Source organism: Pezoporus flaviventris, unplaced genomic scaffold (genome assembly GCF_033815535.1).
Source record: "Pezoporus flaviventris isolate CSIRO_AGI_PZ_B2104156 unplaced genomic scaffold, CSIRO_AGI_Pfla_v1 ptg000064l, whole genome shotgun sequence".
Classification (NCBI taxonomy): domain Eukaryota; kingdom Metazoa; phylum Chordata; class Aves; order Psittaciformes; family Psittacidae; genus Pezoporus; species Pezoporus flaviventris.
Window position 1 is genome coordinate 32,727 of NW_026892612.1, and position 19,661 is coordinate 52,387.

The 19,661-nt window shown below is 39.9% G+C and overlaps 1 protein-coding gene across 7 annotated transcripts in view; it reads left to right on the plus strand.

Annotated features, from left to right (window-relative positions):
- The first annotated feature begins 8,536 nt into the window (after positions 1-8,536).
- The window catches only part of PRUNE2 (prune homolog 2 with BCH domain), a 144,285-nt gene continuing 133,160 nt past the window's right edge, over positions 8,537-19,661 (plus strand). For all 7 annotated transcript variants that reach the window (XM_061470753.1, XM_061470757.1, XM_061470752.1 and 4 more), the window contains exon 1: positions 8,537-8,574. In XM_061470753.1, the coding sequence (XP_061326737.1) occupies positions 8,539-8,574 (36 nt within the window). In that variant the 5' untranslated portion in view covers positions 8,537-8,538. The remainder of the gene's footprint in view (positions 8,575-19,661) is intronic.

The window sequence follows — 19,661 nt, forward strand, 5'->3', positions numbered from 1 at the left end:
TGGCTTTTATAGCTCTACTGTTGTATTTATATGCTTCATCAAAAGAAACAGATTTACTTTAAAAAGAATTAAAAAAAAGAGTCAGAGGTAAATTCTACTCAAACATCTTCCCATTAAGAACATAAGAATTTCACCAATGGAATGGTCTTTATTATACTATATTAACCATACTAAATATTGTAACTGGTATTTGGGGTCTACACAGCAAATGCTCTTCTACTTTCTAATAAAGAAACTCTTCATCTTCCTCATACCATGGCAGAAACCTTAATTTTAGCTTCAACATGTTTACTAAACATTCAGTATTATCCTCAAGGCAGAGGTCCTATAAATTTGTAGAGTATAAATTTCCAAGTTCAACATAAGAATTGTACTGGCCTTACAGTATTCTTTTTACGAAATTAATTTGAGTTAGCTATGATAACTTGTCTGTGGAATGAGACGACTTGATAAAATTATAATATGATATTCTACTAGTTAAGTACTTACTTAAAAATTACTTCTAGCTGATCTACGATGAACAGTTGCATATCTTGGTCAGCTTGCAAAATGAGAAGTACTTCTATTAACATTACGGATTTCAAGTACGAATTGATATAATGGATCAATTGTCATGTAGTATGTTTCAGGTTATTGTCACAGAGGCAATATGCTGTTAACATTATATTCTCTAATTTGAAATCTGAGGAACCTTTTTATTTCAGTTTTACCTGTATTCAAACCAACATTTGTAAGAATGTTGCCTTGCATATTTTTGCTAAACAACTCAAAAACAGATAATAGTAAACTTACTATATGCAATTGATTAATGATAATCTATAAAGCAGCAGAAGTTTTACAGTTTAATTTTCTTACAATTAACTTGGAAATACTTCGTGCTCTCTGCAGCATAAAGCCTTATGTCACAGGCATGAGACTAGATCTTGATGAGAAGTAAGAGCTGTCTTCAAGGACTTTGACCCATGTGCATGAGAAGAAAATACTGTTAGTAAGTCAAATGGCTTAAATCCTTTCCCCCTACTTTGGTAGGGATTACAGTCCCTTGGAAAAAATACTTCCGCTTATTTTAAATGGTACTAGTGCAAGTCAGTTTAATGGAAATAAATTTCCTTCAGTTAACCTTCAAGTGAATTGTAGGTGGACAGGATGTTTGGTAATAGCTTTAACCAGCTAAGCTGAGCATATCTATTAGAATTACTTCTCTGACCTGGGACTAGTTTAATATAAGTAGTCCTTATTCAGACTGTATAAATGAAGTAAAATACTCTGTCTCTTAGTAGACTCATCATTTGAACAGTTAGGGGTGTATTTGAATGAAGCACGTAATTTGCCTAAGTTCTCAGTGTAGGTGGCTTAAGAAAGAGGCAGCACAGCAGGTTGACTTCTATAATAACCTTAATACTCGGTTGTACTGAAATTTTACAACCTGGGAACTCAGTTCCAATGAACCTAGTGCTAATAGAAGACGAATGATGAATCTGGCTTCTCACACTCTGTATTTCATGGATTTCTTTGGTACAAGTTGGAGCTTGGGAGGGGACTAAACCTGCAGTTCTTTTGTCTGTGCCTGTCTGTCTGTACTTTCCAACAAAGCCATTCAATCAGCCATTGTTTGGGATACCTCCAAGGACTTTTGGTATTGATTCAGTGGGTTTTTTAGCTTTGAATTAGTAGCCAGCCTTGGCTCAGAAATGTGTGCTCTGGTACCTTACTCTGTTTTGCATGGAGGAATAGAACATAGAATTACTGCAACACAAGAATGATGTGCTATTCACAGCTAAAATGAGATTAATACATTCAGTCTTTGAAAACCACAACAAATATTTGTATTAGACTTTTAGGAGTTATCTCATAGCCAGACATGGCATCTCCTTTCTCTACCCCTCAGGAAAAGCAACAGCAATTTAATTTTAACCATGCTTAATATTTTGTAAGAGCATGAGGGACTGTTATAAAGCTTTCACTTTGATCTTTATGGATGGGAATGAAGTAATAAAAAAACCAACAGTGATCCTTTGGAAAACATAATTTCATATTAGTACTTGGTTTACACTTGGCAAAACAGCAGTCAAACAGGACACTGAATTCACTGACACCATTTTTGTACCCACCTTCTATAAAGAAAGACAGAAGGCATTCACAATGTAGAGCTTCTATGCATTGCTGCCACACAGTCTTCATGTTTGGAGAAGAGTCTTCTGATACTTGAAATGTTTTCTTTCTGTCCACCTTTAAAGCTGATTGGTGTAATTGAAACATGTCAAACTGTGAAGTGTAACTCATTGTTCTCCATAGGAAGTGAAGATGCTTGACACAGAAGACCGTAAAACTGGTGATTCTATGTCCATGACCTGTTGTTAAAACCCGTAAAAAAAAAAAAGTAGTAGGTTTCATGGGTGTATGTGGAAATCATACAAAGACTCTGAAAATAAAATGGCTTGAGGGCCCATGCCAACGCCTGTCAGTCTACTGCTGCTACATACAGTTTTTGTCTTTCTTGTTTCTTTGGGAGGCTGTCTGGAGAATAATGCCTTCAGTAATTTCTGAAATTACATTTTTCTGTTCAAATTCTTTAATTTAAGAATTTGATATAAGAGGATATATTAAATTATATAATTAAATTCTATATAAATATAGAATTTAAGAGGATATTATTTAAGAATATCCTCTTATACTATCTAACAGCTGTGTACTGTTGTCTTTTGTTTTTTTGTTTGTTTGTGCTCCCCACCCTTCACTTTTTTTATTGAAATGATTATGTAACATTTTAATCTCATGGGGCAGAAACTGTTCTTACTGTGTTAGGGTAGCAACTCTTGTAATGAGAACCTCAGCCTTACTGAAGTGTTTATCATAAACTTTATTTATGATGGAAGTGCTAAACCCCTGGCTAGCCGTATCATACCAGCTCTCTTGATTCTTTGCTACACTGTAAAGATGAGCTACAGAGTTCACATCTGAGCTTTTCTGAGACAGGCAATCCCTGGTTTTGCTCCTCCATTATATGGGATAAAACTAATCTCAACTGTATGCCTGGAGAATAAACAAAATGGATACAAACCATGGAAACTATGGAAGATCACTAAAGACTGCATTGTTTGGTATCACATAGTATGAGGATATAGACTTTCACCTTGTATTTGGGATATTTCTATTACCTTCAGGGGGAAAGCTGTAGAGGTTGGCAGGTCCTGTGCAAGGCATCTGGACACGCTGACAGCCAGCACACGGAAGTACTTACCTGGAATGCGTCCCTGCAGCATGGCTCACAAGAAAGGTGCTATCACAGGTGAAACATAACTTTCTTGTATCACCTCCTAACCACCACTGACACTCCAAGATCCCTTCAGCACCCTAATGAGGTCTTGATGCAAACCAGAACTGGGTCATGACCTTTAACGTAGGGAGGAGCTGAGCATGGAGCTGGGCAAAGAGGTCTTTGTGTATGCTTGATTACAGTCACAGGCCAGATTTAGGAGGCAGTGGTAAAGCTCAGAGAATGAGTGGGGTTTAATTTCATAGACTGGGAACAGCAGTTAGCTTGCTTTTTTGTAGGAGTTGATGTTCTTGAGGTATGACAACCTACTTGTTAATCACCCGAGGAAGGAAAGGAGGAGTCAAGCAGGGAGTGTAGTCAGGATGCAAGGAAGGCACTGGCTCTCAGGAGGCATCACAATCTCTTTCTGACTCAGATGGCAGTCAAGAGAAATGAAAGCTAGAATTTGGCAGATGGAAGGAACATAAAAATGGTTCCTGCCTGTGTCACCCAGGCTAAGCAAAAGCAGGAAGCATTGGGAACATTTGTCTTAGTTTGGAAATTGGTATGCCATTGTATCATATCATATCGTACCATATTGTATCCTATCCTATCCCATCCCATCCTACCCTATCCTGTCCTAGACTATCCCATCCCATCCCATCCCATCCCATCCCATCCCATCCCATCCCATCCCATCCCATCCCACCCAACCTATCCTATCCTATCCTATCCTATCCTATCCTATCCTATCCTATCCTATCCTATCCTATCCTATCCTATCCTATCCTCCCCTCCCCTCTCCTCTCCTCTCCTGTTCTATTCCATTCCATTTGGTTCCATTCCATTCCATGTTATGCCATGCCATGGCCCGTTATTTCCCTGCAAGGGTTTTTTTTTCAGATCTAAAACACTTTCAAGGACACAAATCAGGTTGGCCTGAAAAAAACATCCCTTGCAGTCTGGCAAAGGAAAGCTTCAGAGCCACAGAAAGCAGCAGCAGGAATATAGGCTGTCCTGGGTTCAGCAGTAGCAGTCATTTTTCTCCTTCTCAGTAGCTGGTGCAGCGCTGTGTTTTTGACTTTCAGCCTGGGAACAGCACTGAAAATACCAATGCTTTTAGTTGCTGCTCAGTTATGTTCAGTCTGACCAAGGACTTTGTGAGTCTTATGCTCTGGCAGGGAGGAGGGGAAGCCAGCAGGAAGCAGAGACAGGACACCTGACCCAAACTAACCGAAGAGGTATTCCATACCACAGCACATCATGCCCAGGATGTAGAACTGGGGGCAGTTACCTGGAAGGACTTGATCACTGCTCGGGTTGGGCATGGGTGGTGAGCAGTTGTGTTCTCTTCCCTTGTTATTTCCTTTATCATTATTATCAGTGGTAGCAGCAGTGATTTGTGTTACACCTTAGTTACTGGACTGTTCTTATCTCAGCCCGTGGGAGTTACATTGTTTTGACTCTCCTCCCCATCCCTCTGAGAGTGTGTTGGGGAGGTAGTGGGAGGGAGTGAGAGAGCAGCTGCGTGGCTGACTGAGTTTACACCACGACATAGCCAAGCATCCCCTGTCTCCTGCAGAGTGAGAATGTGAAGAATGACCATTGGTGCCAACCACACACAGATGTGCAGGAAGAAGGCATGGTACTGTGGGTATTTTTCGAAGCATGACATGTAGCTATGACAAACACACTTTTGTCTTCCAAACCTTGCTCAGCTACTGCACTTCTTGGCCAGTGGATCCATTAAAAATCCTCTCATACCTGCCCTGTACTTGTGTTGCATGCAGGGAGAGCTGGAAACTGGTAGCTGCTGATAGGGCAGCAAGGCTGGAGCCCTTCCAAGCAAGAACACCCATGAAGTGAAGAGCAGAACTTACTCCCACTGTGAGCTTGCACTGAGCAAGAGAGCCAGAGTGTGCCAGGTCACAACTGGCACATGGACATGCAGGAGCAGCAAACAAGAACTGAGATCACAGGACCTGGGGGAACCCTGACAAGTGGCTGTGCTCAATGCTATAGAGGACAAAAAGGAATGGAACCCCTGGGGACCACCCTGGGAGTCTAGAAATCTCCATCCCTTTGGATGCGGGGCACAAGGGCCACCTGCGTGGAGCATGAGCAAGCGCCTAGTAGGGCCCAAAGGAGCCCTGGCAAGGTGCCTTGCTCAGTGGGGATGACAGGGTCCCTCATGGGCAGCCCTGCCCCTCTACCCAACATACTTCAGAGGAAGGCCTTTGGGGTACTGGCCTCACAGTGAGAAAGGAGGTTGTAGTGGGTGGGGGTTGGTCTCGTCTTCCAAGTTACAAGTGATAGGACAAGAGGTAACGGCCTCAGGCTGTGCCAGGGGAGGTTTAGATTGGGTATTAGGAAAAAATTCTTCACAGAGCAGGTGGTCAGGTATTGGTACAGGATGCCCAGAGCAGTGATGGAATCACTGTCCCTGGAAGTGTTCAAAAACCATGTAGACAAGGCCCTCAGTGACATGGTTTAGTGGTGGACTTGGCAGTGACCGTACCTGATGATGTTAAAGATCTTTCACAACCCAGTTGATTCTATGATTCCACAAGGTTTTACTAGGATACTTTGTATATAATGCAAATTACTGTTCCTTGGACGGTCAAAGTGCAGATGAGAGTTTTAGAAGATGTTGCAGTGTAAGGCATTCACTTTCTTCATAATCACTAGAGCTGCAGGTTTTTAAGGACAAAGAAAAATGATACCAAAAAAACATTATATATTCCGGAATGCTTTAATAGTGGCTGAAATTAAAGAAATAACTTTTCCTTTGCCACATAGAGACACGTGCACTTCCAAACAACACTTTTTCTCAGAAGTACATTATTTGTATTTAAATTTTAAAACCACAAAAATGTGAAAAGTAGAACTCATAGCTCGCAGGCTCAGCCTCTTCAGTGTAATAAGAGGTGTTGCAAAAGTGCTTATGAACAAGTGAAAATTCAGCACTCCTCAACAAGCTTATTTTTTAATAATTCAATTCCATGAATGAGATATGGAGTAAATTCTTACTTTGAGATACATACACAATACCCACTGTTTTCATACGGAATTCTGTTACACACAACAAAGGAGAAACACCCTTTAGGAAAACCTTCTTGGATGGCTGTGAATTGGTTTTGTTTAGTTACTTCAGAAAAATGAATAAAAAGTAATCTGGGTCCCAATTCATGTCTGATTTAAGCTTAAGCAAAAGGGAAGTAATTCAGTGGCTGCAAGTGGGGTAGCAAAGAGAAGAATCAGGGTAAGGAATTTCTAGAAAAGATTAAACAGATACAGAGACCAGGTCTCTGTTCATGATATTGCACAACAGTATGTGAACAGTTAATTATACAATACCTAACTCATACAGTAATTAAGGAGGCAAACAAGTGGTTCAAAAAAACAGTTTCAAAAGATGTCTTTCATGAGTATTTTCAGGGAGCTGTGGCACATCATGTTCTGTTTTCAATACAGCTGTACTGGGGCCATCTCTAGATTGCCCACATGTTGATCACAAAGGGGTTCTTCTAAGAGCAGTAGAAGGCCACTCAAGTATTATAGCGTAAGGATGCATTTACTGACTGCCCATGACCACATACAGAGACCTATTAATTCGATGTCAAAGACGAAACTACTCAGAACACTTTATTTACAGTATATGGGAGTAAGTGTTCTTATTGGTATTAGGCATAAGAACATAATTTTGCTGCCTGCTTAGTAAATTCAGCTTTTTATTCTCCAAATATTTGCTGTTCAGTCTGCCTTCTGACTTTTTTTTTTTTTTAATATACATGCAGCAAAAATGATCCCTTTAACACATAAATTTCCTAAACTTCTGCTTAGCTGCTGTAGCAAGCTGGATTCTCTGTTTCGTTACCAATTTTGCAGATTTTGCTGAGAGGAACTATATACTTAACACCATTTTTTTGCAAGATCATATTGATTTCTTACTTGGCAAAACATTTTCAGTGGACCTCAACTGTGCACCTCAGATTACACAGCAATTCCTGTATTGCAATACTTCAGTTTCAATTTTAGGTTACAAGTATATGTTGTGCAAAACATGCAACCTTTCAAGAGACCTACCTTTCAACAGAATAACAGGAAAACTCAGAGTTCTGAAACACACTAATGTTTTTCAGAAGAAGAAATGTTCCAGTAAACATAGCAGAGTTCAATTTTTTTTTCTGCAGAACACTGTCATTTACAATACTTTGCTTCATGTAATCTGCACAGTGCTTCAGTCCACTCAAATATTTTAATGAAGATTTACCTTTCAGTTTTCAACCGTTATGGCATAGATGAGGATTTCTATTTATTTTTTTCCTGTTCTCCAGAACACTTTGGAACAGGAACATATGATTAGGCGGTGCAGATTGATCATGACAGGGAACTGAGTAATAGGATCTGTAAGATATCATGAAAGAATTAAATTGAATGAGAGTGAATTACACATGCAAGAAAAAGTTTGTTAATAAGGAAGCAAGAGCTTTGCTTTTTCAGTAATTCAATGAGCTGTAAAATAATACACTAGAGAAAAAAATCCCAGATCTCACAGCACTGAATTTATTAATAATTAGTCATCACTAACTCCTCAGTGAGGCACAGCTTGATTGGAGTAGTAACTCTCTGTTATTCAGGTTACTTATTTATAGCTGGCAAATGAAACACACTGGTGAATGATAGTGGTGCGAGAGCACCGGAGAAGCTGTGAACCTTGCAGTTTATCTCCTGATCTACTCTGCTCCCACTGCATGATGTTCCCCTGACTTCTCCAGTTCTGGACAGGGCCTCCATCTCTCCGGCTTTTCACTTCACGTCTCTGTGAAGGGGATGCTGTCTTAGTAGGCTCCCTCCTTTGAGAGCTGGAAATGTGGCTGTAGTTTTAAAGGCTCCCGGGTCCGAAGTGGGAGGCAGGGCAGGGTTCCCGGGGCTGAGACCCAACCCCGTGTCTGCCTCCAACCCCGATGCCCCCCGAGCTCTCTTTGCAAGCCAACCGAGACACCCCCGCCCGAGCGCCCGCGGCATGCAGGTGACTGGTCCGAGCCTGTTGCTTTGAGCCCCCGAGACGGGTATGGGCCCGCCGCATTCCAGCGCAGACCTCCGACCTCGAGGCCCCTTCGCACTCCGCTCCCCTCCGCGCCTGCCCTTGCGGCACGGCCTGACGTCACCGCCCGCGGCGAGCAGGGCGGGGCGGGACCGGAGCAGGCGGGGCGGGCGGCGGAGCGGGTCTGCTCTGCGCTGCGGGCAGCGCGGGGACAGTGCCGCGGGCGGTCAGCACCATGGAGGAGTTCCTGCAGCGCGCCCAGGCCAAGCTGGTGAGTCACGGCGGGCAGCGGGCGACAAACTTCGCCCGGCTTGCCGGTAGTGCGGGCAGCGGGCTCTGCCCCGCCGCAGCCCCGGTGCAGCACCCGCGGGTGCTCCCGAAAACTTTCCGGAGTGTCGCGGCAGCGCTCGGCGTTGCTCTGTTGGGAGGGCGGTGGGGAGGGGATGGGGCTTGCGACCTCTGCGTCAGCTGGGGTGCGCTTTGGGGGTGCGCTTTCTTCTCTTGCCTTGCTGTCCTATAGTGATTGCTGAATAACGCCCCGCTTTACAAATGTACAAACCCATATTTGACAGGGGTGGCGGGAGGGACGCACGCGAACGGCAGCGTGCCATTTGGGAATTATTGGCACACGTGTAGAGACTTTGAAATGCTTCAAGTTGCGTAGCTGAGTGTGGAAAACCATACATCAAAGTCACCGAGAAACTAATTTCTGTGGTCTAAATGTCACGAGGAATAGGGGAGAAGTTTTGATAAGCAAAACTCAAAATAACTGAGGAATATGCAAAGTTGATCAAGGACCAGCCCCATAATTGTGTTGCTTCTGCCCTAGGTAATACTGTGTTAGGAATCACAGAGATGCAAAGGTCCTGTTCTCAAATGACTGTTAGTTCAAGCTCTATTGTGCCTGAAACTGCAGTACATTTGTTTACAGTGACTGATAATCTGGCCCCAAACAGTGTGCTTCCCCCCCCCCCCCCTTTTATGTGCAGTGCGAAGGTAGGATGTTTTTAAGACTGGGGTGGTCTTAGGCTGGCTTGTTTCCAATTGTGAGGGTTGATTTTATTCGCAAAACTCGGATTTAAAGTTGTTACCTGCAGTCCTGCTAGCTATCCCAGCTCTGAGGACTGTGTTCAATTAAAGGACTAATGAAGGGCTAGTAAAGAAAAAAAAATCCACAATCTGTGACTGCTAGTTTTGCCCTGTATTCTTGGTCGCTTGGGAACTGTGTGCTTGCAGGGTGCCATCTCCACCCTTTGGGGAGTTGCTGTAGTTAACTAAATGTAGACTTCATTGTTGATGATTAGGAGCATAAGGCCTTTCCTGTACCATAGACCTGTTATGAATCTCTGTAGAGGATGAGCATTTATAAAACCAAGATGGTCTTTCTCCAACAACCATCATTCTCTACATGTAATGATTTGTAAAGGGTGGTTTGTTATACCATCCTTTTTTTTTTGTCATGCATATGTTGGAAATTGTAGAATTAAGGCATTTTTTAAAGGACTGGCAAAATAAAAGAGAAAATTAATTCCTTGGTGGCTCCCTTAATATTTAACTGTTTTGGTAAATATTAGGTGTAAACATGAGGTGTGTCATCTTGGCTACATGCCAACTAAATTGTTTTACTGTGTAATTTTTAGGCATATGTAAGGTGTTCCCCTTATATGTTCATGTAAACAGTCTGAACTTTGGTAACCCCATTAAAAGATACTGCATAGCACAGTTACTTAATATATTTTCACATCAGCATTTCATATATCGCAATATTTGAATGGAAGATTTAGTTTTGACATTTCCTGCTCAAGTACATCAGAGCTTGTCTTACTTAATAGACATTAATTATGCTATGATGGTGGTCCCTTCTGCGTCATTAGTAAATGGCAAGCAAGAACAGTAAGAACAACTGGATTTTACTACTAAAAGGAAATAGTACATTAATATTTCTGAATAGCTGTTGATAATCAGAACAGATTTGACTGGAAAACTGTAATCTGAAGAGGCCCATGGATAACATAATATTATTTATTTAATTTAGATGAAACAGGGAGAACAACAAATGAACAGTATCCCTTTTTATTCCTGCTATTATTTTATTGTGTTTTTTTTTTCAGAAGAAATGCAGGCTTTGTACCTTCTAAACTGTGGAAGAAAAAAGTCACAACTATTTGGAGAAGGTTTCTTCCACAGGATTATTACAGTGGGGGAGTTTAGTTGTGTGGTCACGTCAGCTGAGCATGGCTGGGGAAGAAGAATCTGAGCATCTGTTCGGTTTAGAAAAGATTTATGAATCCTACAGGTTGACTTAAATTTGCCAATTTACTTTGTACCACAGTAGCCTGGAAAAGATAATCCAGAGTAATTGAAGAGTAATTGAAGGTTTGCATTCCGCAGCGCAGAAAGCTGATGATATGTTTTCCTTCCTGCTTGGTCCAGACTTTTATGGGGAATCTTTCTCTTCTGAAAAAAGGTCAACTGAGCTGAAGGCAAACAAGGGGCTATGTTTGGTTTGCACTGACTTAAGGTAAAGAAGCCCGAGTAAATGGGCGAATGGCTTAGTATTAATCGGTTGCTGTGTGTTGCTGTGCTGCTGCGGCTGTATCCGTGGAAGACGCTAAAGTGTTACAGTTGTATCTCAGAGGCCTGATGATGCCAGTCTTAACAGTGATAGTATTTCACACCATAGGTGTGAAACCTGATCTTGTTAGGTTAAACAGATTACATTCACTGACTACATAATTACTACTCATTCTGAGTAAAGGAAAATTTTCTTTACTCATGAACAATAGCTCCAAAAGAACAATTGCCCCAGACTGAGCAAGGGAACCTATTACTGCAAGTGCTTCATCATGCATTTGGGTCTGGCTCCAGCCACAACATTAATCAAGGTTTTTTTTTCTACAGTCTTGGAGTACACCACACAAAAGACTTGTGCATTTTTGTTTTCTAAGACTTTTGTGTTGCGTATTTTCATTGACTGTTAGAGAGAAAAATTCTTGGCATATTATTTTTTGATAATAAAGTCTTCATCAGGCTATTCTTTCTTTAAGAACATAGAATTTTGCTTTTGTAACTTGTCATGTAGTCACAGAACGTTCTCAGTGATATTTTTTCAGTGCCGATTTTTAAAATTCTTATGTATAATCGGTGAAAAACAAAGGGGAAAAAATGTTAGAAGGCAAAACAAGGCAGAATGTAAGAGTTGAGATACTGACATTTTAGGGCATTTACAGCTCAGTAAGGCTTTTCCGAAGTTTTTCCTAAGTCTAGTAATAATGTGAGAATAGTTGAGACTAGGTGTGACCAAAGGTCGTTCTAAACCAGTGTTCTGCCTTGGCTAAGGGAGGGTTGTTAAGCAGTAGAATATACAGGCTTGCTGATAAGGTGTTGAAAGCTTAGATCAAAATGTGCATCTGAACTACTGTGATAGTCACAGCTCAAGCCAGAGTTTTACAATTTTATCATGCAATTTGTGTGAGTGGTGCAATATCCCTTTCTGTTTACTTTAAACCATATGCCTGACAATTTTAATGGGTGTTCCATGGTTCTTATTCCTCAAATGAGTATTTGTTGTTCATTTTCCTGAGGTGTTTAGTTAAGCATTACCATATCCCTCTTCTCTTCTCCCATTTTCAAGCTGAGTTTCTCTATCACCACTTCTTAGGTGAAAACTATTTGCTCACTCTCTTTATCATTGTGGCATTTCTCTGAATATTTTATAATTTCATTAACCCTTAAAAGTTGTGGACTGTCTGCTGTATTTAAGGCATTAGTACATAAAAGACTTTGATGGTAGTATAGCAACATATTTTTTTTCACTTTCTTAAAGAGTTCTTGATATCCTACTTATTCTATTCTTACTTATTCTGTTTTACTGTCAGAAAGCATTTTTCTGGTGCTTTCAGTGTATCATTTAAAATGAATACATGATGGGGTTTTCTGCTTGGTAATACTAACGTTAAAGCCCGTTTGGCTGTGAATCATACCTAAACATAGTTAAAAAAATGGACGTGGGGTTGTTTCCTCACATTTTCCCTAGTCTGCACTCTCAGTTCTCATTTCATTTACTATTTTATTACCTAGTCCTGCAGAATCATGGGTCCTTTCTACAGCCCTTGCAGCCAGTTTTAATTTGACTCTCCTGAATTATCTGGCATTCTCTGCAGTTTTTGCCACTTCGTTATTTGCCTGCCTGTCCTACTGGAAGTAATATCATTTATTATTTATGGATATGGAGAACAGTACATATCCTAGCACATATCCTTGTGGAGAATCCTTCACAGACACTTTTTCTTCATTGTGAAAACTAACCATTTGTGTCCTTGCTTTTAGTTTTTTATTATGCCGTGAGAGGATTAGAGCCCCCTTTTCTTTTATGATTTAGTTTCTTGACTAGGCTTTGAAAACTTTTCAATAATATTTCTGGAAACCCAAGTACAATGCATTGACTAGCTTATCCTTCTCTGCATGCTTGTTGAATTAAAGAACTTTAAAAGACACTGTACGAAAATGACGTACTTCAGAAAACCTTGCTGTTTCATTCCCAGTATACATTTACTGACATGTTTGGTGATAATTCAGTCTGTCTTTCTCTAGGTTAGACTCTTTCAGGCACAGCTAATTTCTCAAGTGGGAGAAGAATGATCAGTCAGTACATAATTTTGCACTTCTTAATTAGAAAAATGAATCAAAAGTTTAAGGCTTCAGTGGTGTAACTTCAGGACAATTATCAGAATGTTAAAGGCAATTAAACAGAAGTAAAAATTCTGGAATTATGTATTTAGTGATTCTCTGATGTGAGATACTGTGTGCTGCATGAGGTAGTTAAGTTTGGTGTTTTTCAAGTAATCTCATTTGCTTTAGCCTGTTTGCAGTAAAGTGGAATGACTGTGAGAAGTCAAATCAAGGGAGTTTGTCAAGAAAAAAGCTGTAAGAATTTAAAAAAAAAAATAGAAAAAATTGACAGAATTCCTCCTGAGACATGCTGAGACAATGGCTGCCAGCCAGTACTTTTTCCCTGGCCTTAGGTCTGTGCTTAATGGAGAGCCTAATGCTTCATATGCTGGCTTCAGGGAAGTCAAAGAGGACAGAATGAGCCCTGGAAAAATCGTAATGTGCTGATGATACTGAGATACCAATACACTGCAGCAAACTGCTTCAAACTAGCAACATGGTCCTCCCTCTGCAGAGAACAGCAGATTAGCTGGGGAAGTAATCTTTCTAAATGCTGTGTCATCTTCAGCAGTTGACAGCATTTGGAAAAATCCCCAAATCTCCTAAAACTTCAAGTTCATTTAATCCCTTGTTGCTGTAAGAAAAGAGTCTCTAATGCTAGACCAATGTTACCCCTGACAGAATTACACACTGGACAAATGGGGAGTTATGGCCCCAGACAGACGTGTCCAGAAAAAAATTGGACTGTGTGACTGGACATTTTCCAAAGTGAGGGCCAGGCCCGTGGCTGGGGAGAAGCCCTTGAGAATAGGAAAAAAAGGCTTCCAAGACATTGCTTTGATAAAATAATGAATAAAAAATGAATGTTGTGTTTGTTTCTGAGGCAAAGAAGCTCAAAGAACAGTTACTGATGATGGCATGACTTGAGCAGATTTATGTGACCACAGTTTATAAAACAAGCTGAGTCACTTACATGTTTATTCATATTGCCTTTTATTTATCTAGCTGGAGTTTTGTTATCAATGACAGGCAGTGGTTACTTTGAAAATAATATTTGATTTAGCTAGAATAAAGGGGTGGTTTTATGGGAAGTGAAAGACATTACAGAAGTGAAGCAGAAGTTTTTTTTTTCCCAGAAATTGCTGCACTTATCCAAGCAGAGAGGTAAAAAAGCTTTCAGGCAGTAAGACAAGGAATCAGGTCTTCTCTGCATTAATCCAGCAGCACACAGGGGACTTGACTCCATTTAGCAGGGCACTTTGAGTTTGTACAGATTTAAGAGTATGAATAATGATATTGACTTCAGTTGGAAAACTCGCATGGATAGGTTGTACATACACGCAAAAATGTTGCATAATCACAGCATTACAGCTGATTAACCTTTTTTCCTTAAATCAGTCAGAAGAAACCATGTACTCTGCAGCAAGAACTTCAGAGTCAGGGTTCATGAGTAATGTGGAAAAAAGAATAAACATTGCAGTAACATAATTCTGAGATAAATATTTAAACAAAGAATAGTTGTGAGCCATGCTGAGCAGATTCAGTAATATTAAAGGGCTTATAGAGATGAGAGAAATTATTAGAAAAATATTTTTGCAGATTCTTTGGAAGAGTATTTCCAAATATAGATTCAGTATGAGGAGAAATATATCAGAGTATGAAAGCAGAAGATGGAGATGGGATTGTCACTGTAATGCAAATAAGACATGCTTATACGGTGACCTTAAGTAATTTTGGGATGCAGCCTTCATATCCCATAAGGAATATAAGGACTAATATACCCTTGTATGTTTATACACATCTTTATTAGGGAGGGTTATGTCCTGGTGTCCTGTAGACTGTCTGTTTTTCATCATCATTATGCAGTTTCAGGTGGAATGCTTCCTTCTGTTTTGTGTACCATATAGCCAAAAATATTTCTTAAATGGAAGAAGAAATCAGGGGATCATAACAAAGTGATTTAAAGAATTGAATTCCAATGAAATAAAAATTCACTAAATGTAAAACTTGATTCAGTTACTGCTGATCTGAGATATGTGAACAGTCTGGATCTTTGGGGTATTAAAACCAATGCAAAGAAGGAATTGTTCATTCATGTACATAGGTATAAAAAAGACAGCGCAAAATGGTCAGCACAGGCTTAATAACAGGAGGTATTTCCTGAAAATTAGGTTTTATAGCTAGGAGAGCCTTCTCCCAGAGGAAGGAGAGGAAGCCCTTTCATAAAGGCAAACAAAATGAAACCTGAATGGGGTGAACATGTGTAAGACTACACTAAAAAACAACCTACAGCTGTAAGGAAAATATATTGGGTGATTTAATAGACTTTTACAGTTCCACTAAAGCCATACAGACTACAAACATGTAGCTGAAGCTGAGATTTAAAATGCCCTTTCCCCATGGATTTTCTTAGGTTTGGAGGACAGAAATAAGATTTTTTAAAATATGGCATACAGACCTTGCTTTTCATCAGCCTTTGGTGCAGTGATATTTTCTCTTTTTTCACACACACACAAAAAAATTAAGAAAAAAGGTGGAAATGGAAGAATAAAGCATTGCTGAGTTTTGGTGAATTTTCCATCAGTGGAGGTGAAGTACATCAGATTAATCAAGATTAAGCCATGTTGTATCCTCAATAACATTTTGGGTGTTGCATCATTGCATGTGTAGCTGCAATACTTTTTCATTGTTCTACATAGAAATAAATTCTAAAGGCATTTGAATGCAATATATTAGGGTATTTACTAGAGTATCACACTACCATACCATTATTTTAATGTGGTAGTGTAGTATTGACCAGGATCCTGTTGTGCTAGGTGCTATACAAATACTTCATAAAATAAAAATCTATTCAATCACTGTCTTAGAGAGTCCATAAAGTAAGTTGGAAGACATGTAGGAGGAAGCAGATGATTCCAAAGTAGTAGTAGGGTGGTAATAGGTAAGTGTGATAATGTATATGTTTTCTAACCTATCTGTTAGCATTCTGGCAAAGGGCAGCTTTGAAAAAAGGAGGATGGAGAGGTTTGGAAACATCTTATTAAGAATAGGGACAACATAGGAGGAAATGAGAAGATCTGATTACTCTTTCCATTCCCTGCTATTGGCTGGCTGGAGATAAAAGTTATTGAACAGGAGATGATAGGTGAAGCAGAGGAAGGTTTTGAAAGATTTCAGTGTAGTTTAAGGATTCTGCTAATGTGTTGGAGCAAGGAGAACCAGGAGAGAGAGGCCTATATGGGCAGAACCAATATGGCAGGGTCAGAGCCACAGATGAGGTTTCCCACAGCGTAGTTCTGGAAGCTGCCAGGTTAACTCTGTTGAAGCCAAGTAACATTTACATGATTAAACCATCATGTAATGATAGCTAGAGTGTTAGCTCCAAGGGGAGGTAGGAGAGGTTGATGAGGAAATAAACCAACTGTGGGACTTTGCAATAGGCGCTATGTGTGTGTGTAAACTGAATACGATGCCAAGATTACAGGCTGGAGTGATGGATGGGATACTTTTGTTAAGGCCTTTGTCTCTGTTATATATGTCCCTGTGACAGAGAGGTGCAGTAAAAAGAGAGGGAGTAAAAGCTTAGCTTTAGCCATGGTGAGCTGGAGTGCCTGGTAAGATTATGCCAGAGAGGGGAAAAGAAGGTGTGGGATTTTACTGTGAAAAGGGCAGGACTAGAGGAGCACTGCAGTTCCTTTCACCAGCCTGGAGTCCTGAAGGGGTCAGGCTCAGAGTTTAAATTACTTAAATGACATCCCTGTTAAATTCCTTTTCTCCAGAGAAGAGATCCAGGTGCCAGCAACAGTTAGAAAGGTCCTTATTAATTAATTATATCACTTGTTCTAATGAGATGCAAATATACTGCAGCACAGAAAGGACAGAGGATGGACAGTGAAAAGGTTAGGAACATTTCAGAAAACGATGACGTCTGGATGATGTCAGATAGTTCTCTTTCCTTGTGCTGTATCATTTGACAATAATTGAATAATATGTAATAGATCTAATAGACCTGGGCACTGGCCCAGTTCTGTCTTGCACAGACATAACCTTCTTTTGTACATTACCCTCTAGCCTCAATTTATTAGTCTTAAGTCTTCTTACGTCAGCCTCTGTCTAGAGCTAGACAGTGAGATTTTGCAGCATACCTGACATGATTCATGTGTTTTTTTTACAATTTGATTTTGCTGTATTTTGATAGCAATAATTGAGTTCATGGGGTGGTTTTTTTTTTTGAAATTCACACAGGTTTGATTCTCATTTAGTTTCCTGTGTGGAGCTGGCTCTGTATGCAATTCCTGACACTAACTAACGAAGTTAGCTGCAGAACCAGCCTTTGGTTAGTGACAGGCTATCATCCTGAAGTGACCTTTTCCCTGATGGTTAATCTTACTGTGCTACATTGTGATACAGAACATAAGAGTTATTATACTTTCTTGCTCTTATACAACAGTGATTAAAAAGTCCTGAGCAAAGATGAGTTGGGAGGGAGGAAGAACTGTCTGAATTGTTTCTTCAGATACTACCATGCTTTTGTAACTCTTGGAAATAAGTGCAGTCAGAGTCTAGTGTGCTGACAAGAGAAGGGCGTGTCTGCTTGGTGAATTTTGTATGTTGTTCTGCAGCCAGTGGGATAGGAGGAAAGAAAGGAACTGTGCTTTTCAGTTTGCTTTTCTAAATGAGAAGCAGAATTGCTTCACTTGAAATATATTTGACTCTTTGTGAAGCAGCAATAAATGGTAAACTTTTAAATACTTGGAGGGACAGTCTCTTCTAAATATAGACAATTGGAGAGTGATCAGTTGACTGATTCAGCAGCTTTTACTTAACAAAGGTTTTAACACTCAAAGTCATTTGCACGGCTGCCTGGATTGCAGATGGAGTACAGTGACAGGTTAACTTGCTGAAAAAGTATGCTACTATTTTTTTGTCAATTCTTGTATGCAGTCCTCATAGATAGAGAGACTGTATCCTGAGCATTCACATTGTTTAGGAGAGCAAGTAGCTCTATGTGAGCTACCTGTGTATTGTGTGTTTAAGAGATTTGAATCTGTAAGAGACTATATACTTCTGCTCCACCACCCCTCGGGGAAATATGTGCATTTTTCTCATTGTGATATGATGGAACTGTAGAGGCTAATGATAGATCAACTGTGCAGTTGCTGCAACTAGCTTTAAAATGGTGCATCTTGTCTATTTTTTACATAAAGTTGTTTTGTGTATGAGAGGAAGAGGTGTGGGAAGGCTTTGTACAATTCTTTCTGCATATTCTGAGAGGCTAGCTACATGAACTCAGGTAAAAACAGTTCCATGCAATTATGTGGAATTTGTTTACTCTCTTGAGAATTTGATGCAGGCTAGAACTTCAGCATTGGCAGTCTTAGAGAAACAAACAAAAGCAATGACTTCATTTATTGTTTGGAAGGGTGGCATAACTGTGCATTAAGGGATTCATTCCAGGGATGAGAAAGTGGTGCAGACTGAAGTTCTAGTCATTCATCTCCAGAGACATGGACTCATATCCTGTTTTAGATCACATGTAAAAATGAGTTAAATGATCTAATCTTAGCAGATCTTTGTTCGCCTCTCAAAATCAATGCAGAGTTTTCATCTGGCGACTTTTGCTCAGTGGAAGAGGGATTTCTAAGGCTGGGTCTGAAGTCTTTTGGCTGATCTGTTTTGTGAAGTTTGTGCAGTAGTTGGTGATATAAGCTTGTCTCAATATCGTAGTGTTAAGCCTTCATTTAAAAAACAAACAACCAAACCAAACCAGCCATCAGTTTAGCACCTCCACCCCCCATGTGAGAATTGGGCCAGTTATAATCTCGTATTCTGAAAAGACAGTTTATTTCCAGACTATAAATAAAACACAAATTACAGTTGGTAGAGTTAACAAACTGATCTAAAGAAATAGTTTCAGTTTAGTTTAGGCAAGTATGAAGACTGTGAAGTCTGCTTGACTGAAAATGCCGAGGTATTGTTTCTTGGAAATAGAGCAAGTTAAAGTATATACCCTACTTGTCATGGAAACAGTTTATATGCCATTTCTGTGTTCTCTCTCTGTCCCCACATAAAATAATTCAAATGTGTCCCTTTACCAAATTGTCTATGGTGGCAGAAACCATTGCTTGAGAAAACTTTCAGACTTTCTATTTGTTTCATTTGTTTGCTTGCTTGCTTTTTCCTAACCATTTTGTACAACTTATTTGAGATTTTATTCTTGCTGTCAAATGCCATGCAGCTTTTCTATCAGATTGGGAATTCAAGTTCTGCTCAGTGTTGCAGTGGTGAAAATAGAGAGTAATGCCTGTTCTGGTAGCATTAGTTTATGTTTATATTGACAAAAAGAGAAGAGATTGGTTTCAGTGTGCTAAAATGGAACAATAAATATAAAAATGCTTTCTTTTAATGCAGACAGGAATAAGCAGGTGAACTCACCTTCTTGCTGCCTTTTCTGCTCAACTTGTAGCTTCCAAAGAGGGGAAAGTAATGAGATCTTTACTTACATATTTAATTCATTTTCTTTTTCCTGTTTTCTCTCTACTCTTTCTCCTTTCCTGCTGGTAGGATATTTGATAGCCATGACATTGCCATGCTGCATTTAGGAATGGGGGCACACGTACCCATTGTGTGGGACTAGTGTAGTGTTGCGGTAAATTTCAGCATTTTGAGAATGCTGTTGTATAAATA